Here is a 12,208-nt window from a genome sequence, read left to right on the forward strand (position 1 = left end):
TAATTGCCATCGCGGCGGATCACGCAGCTTTAAAGCCAACTTACTTGAACGACGGCGACATCAAGGTCAGCGGAGTGTGATCAAAGAAGCCGAGGCAAGGCTGAAACGAGCTGAACAACGACTCGAGAGAGAGATGACGACTCGCGTGCAGCAGATGACGACTCCCGTGCAGCAGATGACGACAGCGACGCAGGTCAAAAATGAGTCGAGCGGAAGCGACGCAAACTGAACTCTCTGCTCATTCCGCCAAAAGCTTCTCTTGTAAAGACGCTGTACATAGGCTGAATCACCTTCGCCCAGTGATTACCAGTCGATACAAACTGTTCTTGACCTGTTCTAAGCGTTTTCATATCCATCAAAATCCATCACGAAGTTTTTGTTAACGGAGGAAGTAAGAATGCAGGCACTGTAAACCATTCTTCACTCTATACATATATCACTGTATGAAACGTGGACAAATATTCCAGCGGGGTATGAAATCTTTCACAATGCACTGTAGTCAGAAAGCTAAGCAGTCAGACAAACCCGCTGCTGGTAGGACATACTGAATAAAATCACAAAAGTATTCAGCAAATATTCGAAGCCTGAAGGAAATGCTGAACGGTCTCTGCTGCGATTGCATCTACACTATAGCTCAGTGGTGAGTATCGCTGGCCTCAAGCAACAGTCCCTCGAGTCCTGGTGGTGACAATCAAGTTTTCTTCAAACCTTTCCGTTCTACATTCCCTCAACTTTTTTATGAATAAAAAATATTCAGCATCTACGGAATCAATTCTTCAGCATCTACGATTTATCACACTGCATTCAGCGAGCCATACATTGGAAGACGTACCGATGCTGGTAGGACATACTGTACTTGGCTCATGACCATCCATATAACCTGCTCATTACACCCTGGCGTAGCCTGTGATCCCTTGTATGTGTAGAATGATGTGAGGTCCGAAGGCCTCAGCAGTGTGGCGAAGTCGATGGAGCGTATACCACCGAAGGCTGAAACAGGTGCAAAGTCGGGACAAGTGCAAAGTCGGTATACGAGAAGGCAAACACTGGGCAGTGTTATTCCCTGATCCAGCTAAGTAAGTTAGATGTCGATCTGCAAAAACTATTACATGCACTGCATACGGATCCGTGTCATACCATACAAAGTTTTCGAACCATGTAGCTGTCCTTGATAACTCCAAATGTGACAGTGTACCCCCTTGGGAGAGAGTTATTAATGCATACCCCTATCCACATACGGAGCACCTCTGCTGTTAGAGCCCCATGTATGTACTCTCCCTAGACACCTTTCCGCAAGGAGAGCGCAGACTCCCGAATTTACGGGCTTTGCCCACCCATTTGCGTAGAGTTGCTGTACTTTACTTTGGGCCGATTTCCGCTACAGTACTGTAAGTGCCGTGCCGACGATTTGGGTAGGTCACGTGTATCCCACGGTACGAGCTTGAAGCTGAGAGTGATTTACACCTGCGCACAGTCATTCCGTCGGCAGGCCGGATCACCATTTTTATCAATTTCTGACTTTGGTCCTGAGGGAAAATAGCGGGGGAGATGACTGGAGAAAGCTCAAGAATCAACCAATCGAAAAGCCAAAAGCCAAGAAAAAACTTCATTTCAGGGAGTAGTAAAATACCTACTACTCACTGCATTTGACCTCACGGAATACCACAGCATGCCATTTCAACTCCCCCCCCCCCGCTCGGCCCTCGGCACCGGAATGTCCACGGCGCTGTAGGGCAGGAGCCACGGTATGAACTCACGCCAAAACTGCCCCTCACGTGAGCAAATCACTATGGGTACTCACGGCACGGCACTCACGGTACCGTAGTGGAAATCGGCCCTCAGGCTGTGTTTACATGAGGCGTTTCAACCCGGATTGAGTTCGACCCGGGTCAGATTTCAACCCGCCATGTACACAAAATGAATGGCGCGTTTACATGACGCATTGCGCTTGACCCGGGTTGAAATTTCGCCCCGGGTCAAGAAAATCGTACAAACATACTTCTGTGCGTATCTCGCGCCAGGTTTGAACAGCACTGCACATGCAAATTTAGCGCGAACAGATTCACATTACCAACCATACAGGACTCTAGAAGTAGACGTTTGGCGGCATATCAGTATTTGACCCGGAACAACTGTCTTCGTGTAAACGCTCACCTATTTCGTCTATCGTACCGACTTTCAACCCGGGCTGAACTCGACCCGGGTTGAAATTTCTCATGTAAACACAGCCTCAGGGCCGATTTCTACTTTGGTACCGTGAGTGCCGTGCCAACGATTTGGGTAGGTCGCGTGTACCCCATGGTACGAGCTTGAAGCTGAGCGTGATTTACACCTGCGCACAGTCATTCCGTGCATTCCGTCAGCAGGCCGGACCACCATTTTTATCAATTTCTGACTTTGGTCCTGAGGGAAAATAGCGGGGGAGATGAGTAGAGAAAGCTCAAGAATCAACCAATTGAAAAGCCAAAAGCCAAGAAAAATTTCGTACCACAAATGCAAAAGAAAGGAAAAACTTCCTTTCAGGGAGTAGTAAAATACCTACTACTCACTGCATTCAACCTCACGGAATACCACGGCATGCCATTTCCACCCCCCCCCCCCCCAGGCCCTCGGCACCGGAATGTCCACGGCGCGGTACGGCAGGAGCCACGGAATGAACTCGCGCCTAAACTGCCCCTCACGTAAGCAAATCACCATGGGTACTCACGGCACGGCACTCACTGTACCGTAGTGGAAATCGGCCCTTAGGCCCTCATCAGACTACGTACATAGAACATCCAGTACAAAATCACATAAAACCTAAAAGGCAACATATTTCCAAGCCTGCATTCAGACTACACATTTTACCTGCAATATACAGGCAACCTTTGACCCTACGCTATTGCGCAATGGACCTGGGCGCTGCTGGGATGTGTGAAAGCAGCCGGCAGTCGTACCCGGGTTCAAAGTCTGTACGTTTGTACAACTACCTGGTGAGAAAGTACGATAAATGCAGGAAAGTTGCCTTCTACAAGGGTTCGCACCCTGCCTGAAAGGATCGGGCAGCTTTTTAGGCTTCCCGCCAGATTCTTGTTGTTGTCTTGGAAACTTCTATGTAAATGTGACTTATAGGCTGTTTTGTACCTAGTCTGAAGAGGGCCTTAGCATGGAACTTCTCTATCCACAGGACTCACCCGAATCTTTCAAGGTGGAGAAATGGCGTAAAATCGTCTCCAGGCCTGGGTGTGCACTGGAAGCGTTTGATGCAACCTACTCTCCACAGTCAGATGAAACACAGATATTCAGATGACAAGAATGTCTTATGACGCAAGGAAGCACAAAAACCAGGGTACCTCTCTGGATGTGATGAATCATCAACTACACATCATATGCGGGTAACTCAAATTATTCATAACAGTCATTATTATAGGCACTACGAACTTAGAAGTTGCGCTTTCGGCGGTATTAGTTATAAAGTTGGTTATTCCAATGAGGAACACGCGCTTCTTTCCGAACTCGAAACTTGAGTGACTCACGACTGCCACGAAGAGCCCAGAAGGAGCACGTCGCACCTTTCACCTTCAACTTCCACAAGTGTCAAGTTCGGCAAAAAGCGTGTTTCCTCATTGGGACAACCAACTTCATAATTATAAGCAAAAACGAAAACATTCACATAAGGCCAAACTAAAGAAGGTGTGTGGTTCGACTCACCCGACCGACCGTACAATTTCAGCCCGACCGTAACTTTTTTTCGGCGGGCTGTCGTGTGACTGACGTACGTGGACTGAACACGTCCACGTCTACGTGCTGTGCGGCGTGAGTCTGCGGACGCAGGCGGCTCCTTTTGCAAGTTTTGGACTTGACTTGTAGTTGTACTGCAGTGCAGTGCAGTGAGTGGTACGACTGCTGCCTTGTGCTGGTAGTAGAGTCTACTCGATACGCGTATACAGTGTATTTACATGTACTAAAAAATATATTTAAAAAAAAAAATCCGCCCGCCCGCCCGTAAAAAAAATGTCCATGTTAGTCGAACCACACACCTTCTTTAGTTTGGCCTAACATGAAAGAATTAGGGGTGTCACTAGGCAGTGTCAGGAGCCATTTGCATACAACTTCATGTTGTTAAGCCGTTTAAAGCCCCGAGATAAGGCTTAGAGACCGATACAAATGTTTGCATGCACAGTGGACTACAGAATAATGCAAATGATTCGTGATGTTTAACCTGTGAAACATTCTGCCTGTGAACAGATGCATTTTCGGTGCAAACATTTCATTCTTTTTCTTCTTTTTTCTCGATTTTTTAGTTCGTCACCTCAACAGTACAATCATGTATAACTTGAACTAGTCATTCATGACCTGAAAATACACTTACATTGAACAGAATGCTAATGACGGCCTCTGCGTCACCGTCTCCACTGGCCAAAGCTCTTTTTAAAGACGAGTATCTGGAATTGAAAAATACGACGTGGAGCTGTAGAGAAAGAATTACAAAAAGTACATTGTAATTATGAAATGTCCATTATTTTATTCCCGTAGCTATGCAGAAGACGTTACTTCAGTAACGTCTGGCGCTAGCCAGGGTCACAGCTTTAATTTGGTATTTGTGTGTGTGTTTGTTTGTTTATGTCACGCCTGGCGCTATCCCGTATCTGTCCCGCACCGTACCGTACCATCAAACACAACTGGCCGCAATATTCAAATAGGGCTTTTGTCACGTCCCAGAATAAGACAACTGCTGCCTGATAGTCCTGTGATAGCAGGATCTACATAGTGAGCAGCTCTGTGCTGAGCTGTCACGCCCTTTTAGTACAACATGGTTTGGCCAGTGTCTTGTCCCACGTGCTTAGCATGTAGGTTGAGCGACACGCGCTTTCCCACGTAGGTGACATGCCTTCTTGGCATGACACGTTATGGGATCCAAGGCCGGAACCTGGTCAGGTAGGTTCTCGCGTTGTACGTTTCCTGGAAGTTCTTCACTTCCTGGAAATGTGACCCCAGGCTTTGTGCAAAACCACGTCACTACGACGTTCTACAGGTTTCCACGATGCCTCGGCGCTTCGTGCAAAGAGCCAAGACTAATATGACATTGTATAACAAGAGCTAAGTGCAAGACATGAGACGTGTGCAAGAACCAAAACCGTCACCGCGCAAGAGGTCAGAGTATCACGCAAGCAAGACCAAGAATGCAGCAGAACTTACCATAAGAAGCCGCTGAACTATGGCACGTTGGGTGAGCGGGCTCCCCAACGTGACCCTCATATACTCACATTGTACTCTGACGTGGGTGAGCGGGCTCCCCACGTCCCAGTTTGGTCTTTCTTCTCTCGATGTCTTTCTTTCTCTTTCTTCTCGAATGATCACCGTACGTATATTCTGCATTTCTGCTGACTGGCTGCGCACATTCCGGTTTGACTTGTTCTGCTATTTCCTGGAATTACCTCGCCATGATCACGCCATTATATCTCTGAAGCACCCTATAAAAGAAGCTCTCATTCTCTCTTTTACTTCAGTTCTAGTCTAGTCTAGTCTAGCAGTCGAGACTCGGTCTCAGCTCTCTGTCTTCGTTTACTTTGAGCTCGGATTTGATACTACTCACAACGTAAAACTAACAGTCTTTGTCTGTTGATCGTGTGGGGTTGAACTTGGACCAAGCCAGCTATATTGGTTGGCCCCTGGGATGTGTTGGGCTTGTCGTGAGGCCACACGTCTATATTCAGTCGCCGCTCGTAGTGATTTCGGGGTCCGGTCACTCTGAGCCGGGGACGCGACATTTGGTGCTGTGACCAGGATGGTCTAAGTTCTCCTCACTCCGTAACTGCAACGACGCGATGTCCACAGCAGTCTTTCGTGAACAACCTTGTCTCTGATGGCAGGTTCTTGGCGATAGACGTGGCAGAGCAACAGCAGTGTTGGACGCTCCAACTAAACTTGGGACGAAGAAAACTCCGAGTGCGTTTCTCTTTCGCATCCAGCACTGGCTTTCGTTCCGGATCTCGTGTTCCTGTAGCGCTGCAGTGCGAGTTCGTAGTGCACGACGAGCTTGCTTTGCTGCGGACTACATGGCGGACACCAAGGTGCGAAATTTATTGCCAGTTGCACGATCGATCGAGGAGTTGTTTGCATTCAGGCAGTTTTCAAGTACGAGTGCAGTGCGCGTTGTTCAGCTTCAGATATGGAAGGGTTCGTGAACCCGTGTACCATGTGTACGCACATGAGCCGTAAACAGGGCTTGGGTCCTCTTTACGGAGCGTTGTGAAAGTAGTCACTACGACTGGATCACGGAGTAGTGCAGTGTAGTTTTCAAGTTTCGACAAGAAAACGCCACTGTTCGGACATGGTGTTTGTTGAGACCGCTTGAAGCTCTTGAAGCTTGACAAGTCGTCTCTTCAACGATGAGGCCTTACTGACATTCGAACTCAGTTTGTTCTCAGTCGCGAGTGCTGTTTGAAGACCCGGTTGTTTCATGGCTGAAACGATGGGAGGATGCAGACCACGTCGTTGGTTGTGGACGAATGCAATCTCGTTCTGTGTGTCGATGCACCAGACGAAGTTTTGTGTGACGCCCAGCTTTGGTGCTGGAGGACGCAGTTTTATCTGCGAATGTTCTTGACGATCATGTCAGTCGCGAGGATGGGAGTTCTGACCTTGTTGTCGATCTTCAGTCTCCAGACGTTCTGTTTGTGAAGAAAAAAAAGTTTGTGGAGAGGATGGCCGAACAGTACATGACCTACTAGTATGTGCTGGAGTGTATACTCGTTACTCGCCGCGGTCTTTGTCCTTGGTGAAAGTTGACCAGTTTCCTGAAGAAGGAACTGTGTCCTGTGAAAGTGTGATGTTGATGGGTGCCTTTGCATCCTCAACAAATGACTGGACTGTGCACCGGTTCGGGTTGTGTACGGCTCAGAGGAGTCAGTTGGTCTCTGTGGATGAGGCGCCCGGATCGGTCAGTTGTAGCCAATTTCGGTTGGTGGTGATGAGCTTGCGTAGTGAGCAACGCGTTACGGAGAAGGGGACGGTGGTGACCATACAGGCCAGGATGGGATTCCTGGGGCCGAAGAAGTATGGTCTGCGCTTCATATAGGACGAGGTCCTAGAACTGAAGTGGAAAGGCTGTGGTGGGAGAGGATGATTTGGATATGGATCCCTCGAGCACAGTGTTGGCTGATCAGGGGACGCCCTGTGTCGAGGAGCCTGGTAGGCGAGACTCATCTGGGGATGATGAGTTGTTGCGAGTGAGGTCCCAATTTGCTCGTTACCGGATGGATTTTACTACGAGCTCTTTACCGATCTTGTGTCACAACTGTGTAGCACCATCGGATTGAGTGAATGCTTTATGTGCCTGGCACCTGGCGAGGAATTGTATTTTCTCGTGAGCAGTCAGTGATATTGTTCAGTCGTATGAGCCCGATACGAGTGATATGCTGTATTCGGCTGATGACATGGTGTTCGCACCAAAACCTGTGGTGGATTGGACTTGCATCCTGCATCTCCAGTTGACTTACCTATTGTATCCGTCGCGGAGCCTGGTGGATGACACTGGCAACGTCGCGGTATCTCACCGACTACCATATCGGTCGAGGATAGTCACGGGGACGTGATTCTTCAACGGCGGGGGAAATGTCACGTCCCAGAATAAGACAACTGCTGCCTGATAGTCCTGTGATAGCAGGATCTACATAGTGAGCAGCTCTGTGCTGAGCTGTCACGCCCTTTTAGTACAACATGGTTTGGCCAGTGTCTTGTCCCACGTGCTTAGCATGTAGGTTGAGCGACACGCGCTTTCCCACGTAGGTGACATGCCTTCTTGGCATGACACGTTATGGGATCCAAGGCCGGAACCTGGTCAGGTAGGTTCTCGCGTTGTACGTTTCCTGGAAGTTCTTCACTTCCTGGAAATGTGACCCCAGGCTTTGTGCAAAACCACGTCACTACGACGTTCTACAGGTTTCCACGATGCCTCGGCGCTTCGTGCAAAGAGCCAAGACTAATATGACATTGTATAACAAGAGCTAAGTGCAAGACATGAGACGTGTGCAAGAACCAAAACCGTCACCGCGCAAGAGGTCAGAGTATCACGCAAGCAAGACCAAGAATGCAGCAGAACTTACCATAAGAAGCCGCTGAACTATGGCACGTTGGGTGAGCGGGCTCCCCAACGTGACCCTCATATACTCACATTGTACTCTGACGTGGGTGAGCGGGCTCCCCACGTCCCAGTTTGGTCTTTCTTCTCTCGATGTCTTTCTTTCTCTTTCTTCTCGAATGATCACCGTACGTATATTCTGCATTTCTGCTGACTGGCTGCGCACATTCCGGTTTGACTTGTTCTGCTATTTCCTGGAATTACCTCGCCATGATCACGCCATTATATCTCTGAAGCACCCTATAAAAGAAGCTCTCATTCTCTCTTTTACTTCAGTTCTAGTCTAGTCTAGTCTAGCAGTCGAGACTCGGTCTCAGCTCTCTGTCTTCGTTTACTTTGAGCTCGGATTTGATACTACTCACAACGTAAAACTAACAGTCTTTGTCTGTTGATCGTGTGGGGTTGAACTTGGACCAAGCCAGCTATATTGGTTGGCCCCTGGGATGTGTTGGGCTTGTCGTGAGGCCACACGTCTATATTCAGTCGCCGCTCGTAGTGATTTCGGGGTCCGGTCACTCTGAGCCGGGGACGCGACATTTTCAAACGCAAGATCATAACATGAAGCAACTTGGAAGAATGGGTATGAATGCGAAGTGTACGGGGGAATGCATGTAGGGCGATAGTGCGGGTTCGAATCCCAGGATATGCCTGAAAAAAAATAGGAGAATTGAAAAAATTATAACATCCCATTGCTTTTTTTGCCGTCATCGGGAAATTTACAGCTGACTATGCTTATGCAATCAACGGAATTCCGCCACCTTGCAGTTGATTTTCCCCATTTCTCTCCTCATCAATCCCTACTTGTCTTTGTACATACATCTACATCTACTGTTCTTTCAATCAAATGAACCCCTCGATAGGCACATTGCCTTTGGGTCATTTCATCATAATAATAATAATAATCAAGGCGGTAGACGGTGTCGTATTACCCTCGATCGTACCTGTCCCGTACCTATCCCGTACCATACCATCAAAGATGGCTGGCCACAATGCATATTCAAATAGGGCTTTCAAATGCAAGATCATAAAGGCCGATTCACAATACAACTTTCTGCGACGCGACAAGCAACTTGCGACACATGCGACGAGCTGCCAACAACCAACAATATTCTTCATGTTTGCGACATGTCGACATCCTCATGCACAAGTGGTACTATGCACGTGCACTGCACGTGCACCCAGGGTCGAAACTGTACTCCATTTGTGTATGTCGCGTGTCGCATGTCGCAAAAGTTGAACTTTCTTCAACTTCTGCGACAGGTGCATTGCGACAGCTTGCGACAACTCGCGACAGGCAGTTTCTTGTCGCAACTGTCGCAAATCGCATGTCGCGTCGCAGAAAGTTGTATTGTGAATCGGGCTTAACGTGAAGCAACTTGGAAGAATTAGTATGTATGCAAAGTGTATGGGGGATGCATGCAGGGCGCGCGATAGTGCGGGTACGAATCCCAGGTTATGTCTTAAATAAACAGGAATTTTTAAAGAATTTATAACATCCCTATGCTTTTTTGTCTAGGTCATCAAGGCAAAAAAGCATAGCGTAGGGCCCTGAGCTTCCAAGCTCTCTCGTTATTGTTAGGAGCTTCTCTGCGTTGGCATCAATGAAATGTAAATGTACAGTAGTGGCAAGTGAAATCCGACACTTGGCATAAGGGACTGCACCGTGCATCCTGCAGCCTCTGCAGCCCTGCATACGTACAGTAAATGTGCTGCATACAACTTTATCTGTTTGATGACAGAATTCGTACTCATCACAGTCAAGGTTCAAAAGTTGCTGGCAAAAATGAATGGGAATTGGATACCAATACTCCTTATGTGTACCATGTTTGTGAACTGTGTGTATCTAAGCTGTGACCTTTCGACCTGTTTGGGATGCATACGGCTCTATAGTACAATTTAGGTGCAGTGCATTACATCATTGATGTCCATTTGAGGCGCTGTCCCCTATGGCGAGTGTCGGATTTCACTTGCCACAACTGTATATATATACACAACGTGTATAGCTGTTGCATAAGCCGAAGCGACAACAGCCAAACAGGATATTGAAGGCGGATAAAACGCGTGACGAAAATAGAATACAATTACAATGAGGAAACGAACAGCTCGACCGAGTTGAATTTGTATTTGCATAAATCAATTAGTGGCGGCATTGCACTGGGTGCATTATAAGGCGGATTGCCAGGATCCAACACAACATGGCGTGGTGAGATAATTGCTCACTGCTGCAAGACGTCTTTATGCCCGAACAATCAGTCGCCGCTCACCCTTGAGGTCGGCGGTGTTCAACAAGGTCGTCGCCACACTGGCTACCCCTACCGCCCCGTGGCAGGACTGGCAAACCGCAGCGTTGTAGGTAGGTACATTTTTATTTGAATTCGCAGAACCAAACGGGCGGTGTCGCCCAATTACATGGAAGCGAATGGAAACAGTAAAATATTGTAGGAAATAGCCTAACATGATAGCAGGGTGTAGTACCAAGCAAAGAACATTCAGTCAATGAATAACGTTAACGTTAGAATACAACAACGGGCAGGGGGTAAACAGCACATGACTGGTTCTGTGGAGTACCGCAAACGTTCAAAGATTCCTGTAGTGTTCAGTAGTGGGTGCTACTGCTAGCAAGACAGAACGGGAGGCAGGCTTGTTTGAACTGGTGGTACTGGGTAATACCACGCACGTCGGATGGCAGGGTGTTCCATAAAATGGACCCGCGAACGGTTGGACGGTCGTGGCCGGCTTTGGAGGCAGATTTGGGCACTCGAAGGCCCAAGCTGCGTTGCGCGCGCGTTGTTCGAGTACTGGGATGCTCCAGAAGGGCTTGCAGTGCATTGCTTGCACGACCATTCGAGCAACGCCAGATCATAATAAGGGTCTTTTGCTTGTGGAGCTCTTCGACGCCATACAGCTGCAGACGAGCAAGCAGAGGTTGGGCGCTTGTGCGAGGTGGCAGGCCGAATACGGCGCGTGCCGCACGGTTTTGCTGGACCTGAAGGCGGGACCGCTGGTCTTGTCGAAGCCACCCAGAGAACGCCACGGACCTGTAGAGCAAATCTGGCATCACAACGGATTTCACGTACTGCTCTCTGGACTTTCTTGTAAGGCAACGGCGGGCTCTCCAGAGTGCTCCCACCTTCTGCGAGGCCTTCTTCACAGCATTGTTAACGTGTTCGTCAAATCGAACGTGCTCGTCTATCGTGATGCCCAGGTACTTCGCATGGGGAACTGCTGGTAGCGGGTTTCCACGGCATTTGACAGTAATGTCTTGGCCGGAAATTCGCAGGACATGGCTTTTGCTAGTGTTCAGGATTAGATTCCGTTCCTGGAGGTGGTTAGCAATCTCGGTTGTAGACGTTGTTAGAACTCGCGATACTTCCTGGCAATCAGGGTGGCTGAACGTAAGAGCAATATCGTCAGCAAACTGCACTGAGATGGACGGACTGGCAATGGTGGGCACATGCCTGGTGTAGATGTTGAAAAGTACGGGTCCGAGAACGGAACCCTGCGGGACGCCACATGAGCATGTGCCACTGACACCAATGGATCCAGCGATTTGCACTTGTTGGGTGCGTCCTTCGAGGTAGTCTGCAAACCATTGGAGTGCAGTGCCGTGAAGGCCAACTTCGAAAAGATCGCGTACAAGAATGTCATGCTTGACTTTGTCGAAAGCCTTCGACATGTCCAGCAAACAAACACCACTGGCTAGTCGCGCGTCCTTTGCATGGAGAATGTTCTCCGTCAGGAGTACCAAAGCGTCTTCAGTGCAGTGGTTTGTGCGGTATGCAAATTGCGTGGTCGGCAGCACGTCGTTTGCCGCGAGGAACCTTGTAAGCTGGCGATGTACTACCTTTTCAAGCAGTTTCGCAACAATTGGTAATAATGACACAGGTCTGTAGTTAGTGGCGACTGTTGGGTCCCCTGCTTTGTAAAGCGGCTTTACCAGGGCGTGTTTGAACGGCTTCGGTAGGCGACCGGAATGCAAGGAGGCATTGAAGAGGTCGCATAAGTGCGGGGCAACAATATCACTGCAGGCTCGCAGCAGACGGCCAGGGATCTCGTCACTGCCTGTCGCCTTGTCAGGATCGATTG

General features: G+C 48.7%; 1 protein-coding gene across 2 annotated transcripts in view; it reads right to left on the bottom strand.

Moving 5' to 3' along the window:
- LOC135818392 (carbonic anhydrase 1-like) overlaps positions 1–12,208 on the bottom strand; it is a 199,853-nt gene that overhangs the window by 155,963 nt on the left and 31,682 nt on the right. For both annotated transcript variants that reach the window (XM_065331750.1, XM_065331752.1), the window contains exons 4-6: positions 4,352–4,450; positions 3,174–3,249; positions 833–990 (exon numbers count right to left, since the gene is read on the bottom strand). In XM_065331750.1, coding sequence (XP_065187822.1) covers positions 833–990; positions 3,174–3,249; positions 4,352–4,450 — 333 coding nt within the window. The remainder of the gene's footprint in view (positions 1–832; positions 991–3,173; positions 3,250–4,351; positions 4,451–12,208) is intronic.

The sequence above is a fragment of the Sycon ciliatum genome, chromosome 5, assembly GCF_964019385.1.
Source record: "Sycon ciliatum chromosome 5, ocSycCili1.1, whole genome shotgun sequence".
NCBI lineage: Eukaryota > Metazoa > Porifera > Calcarea > Leucosolenida > Sycettidae > Sycon > Sycon ciliatum.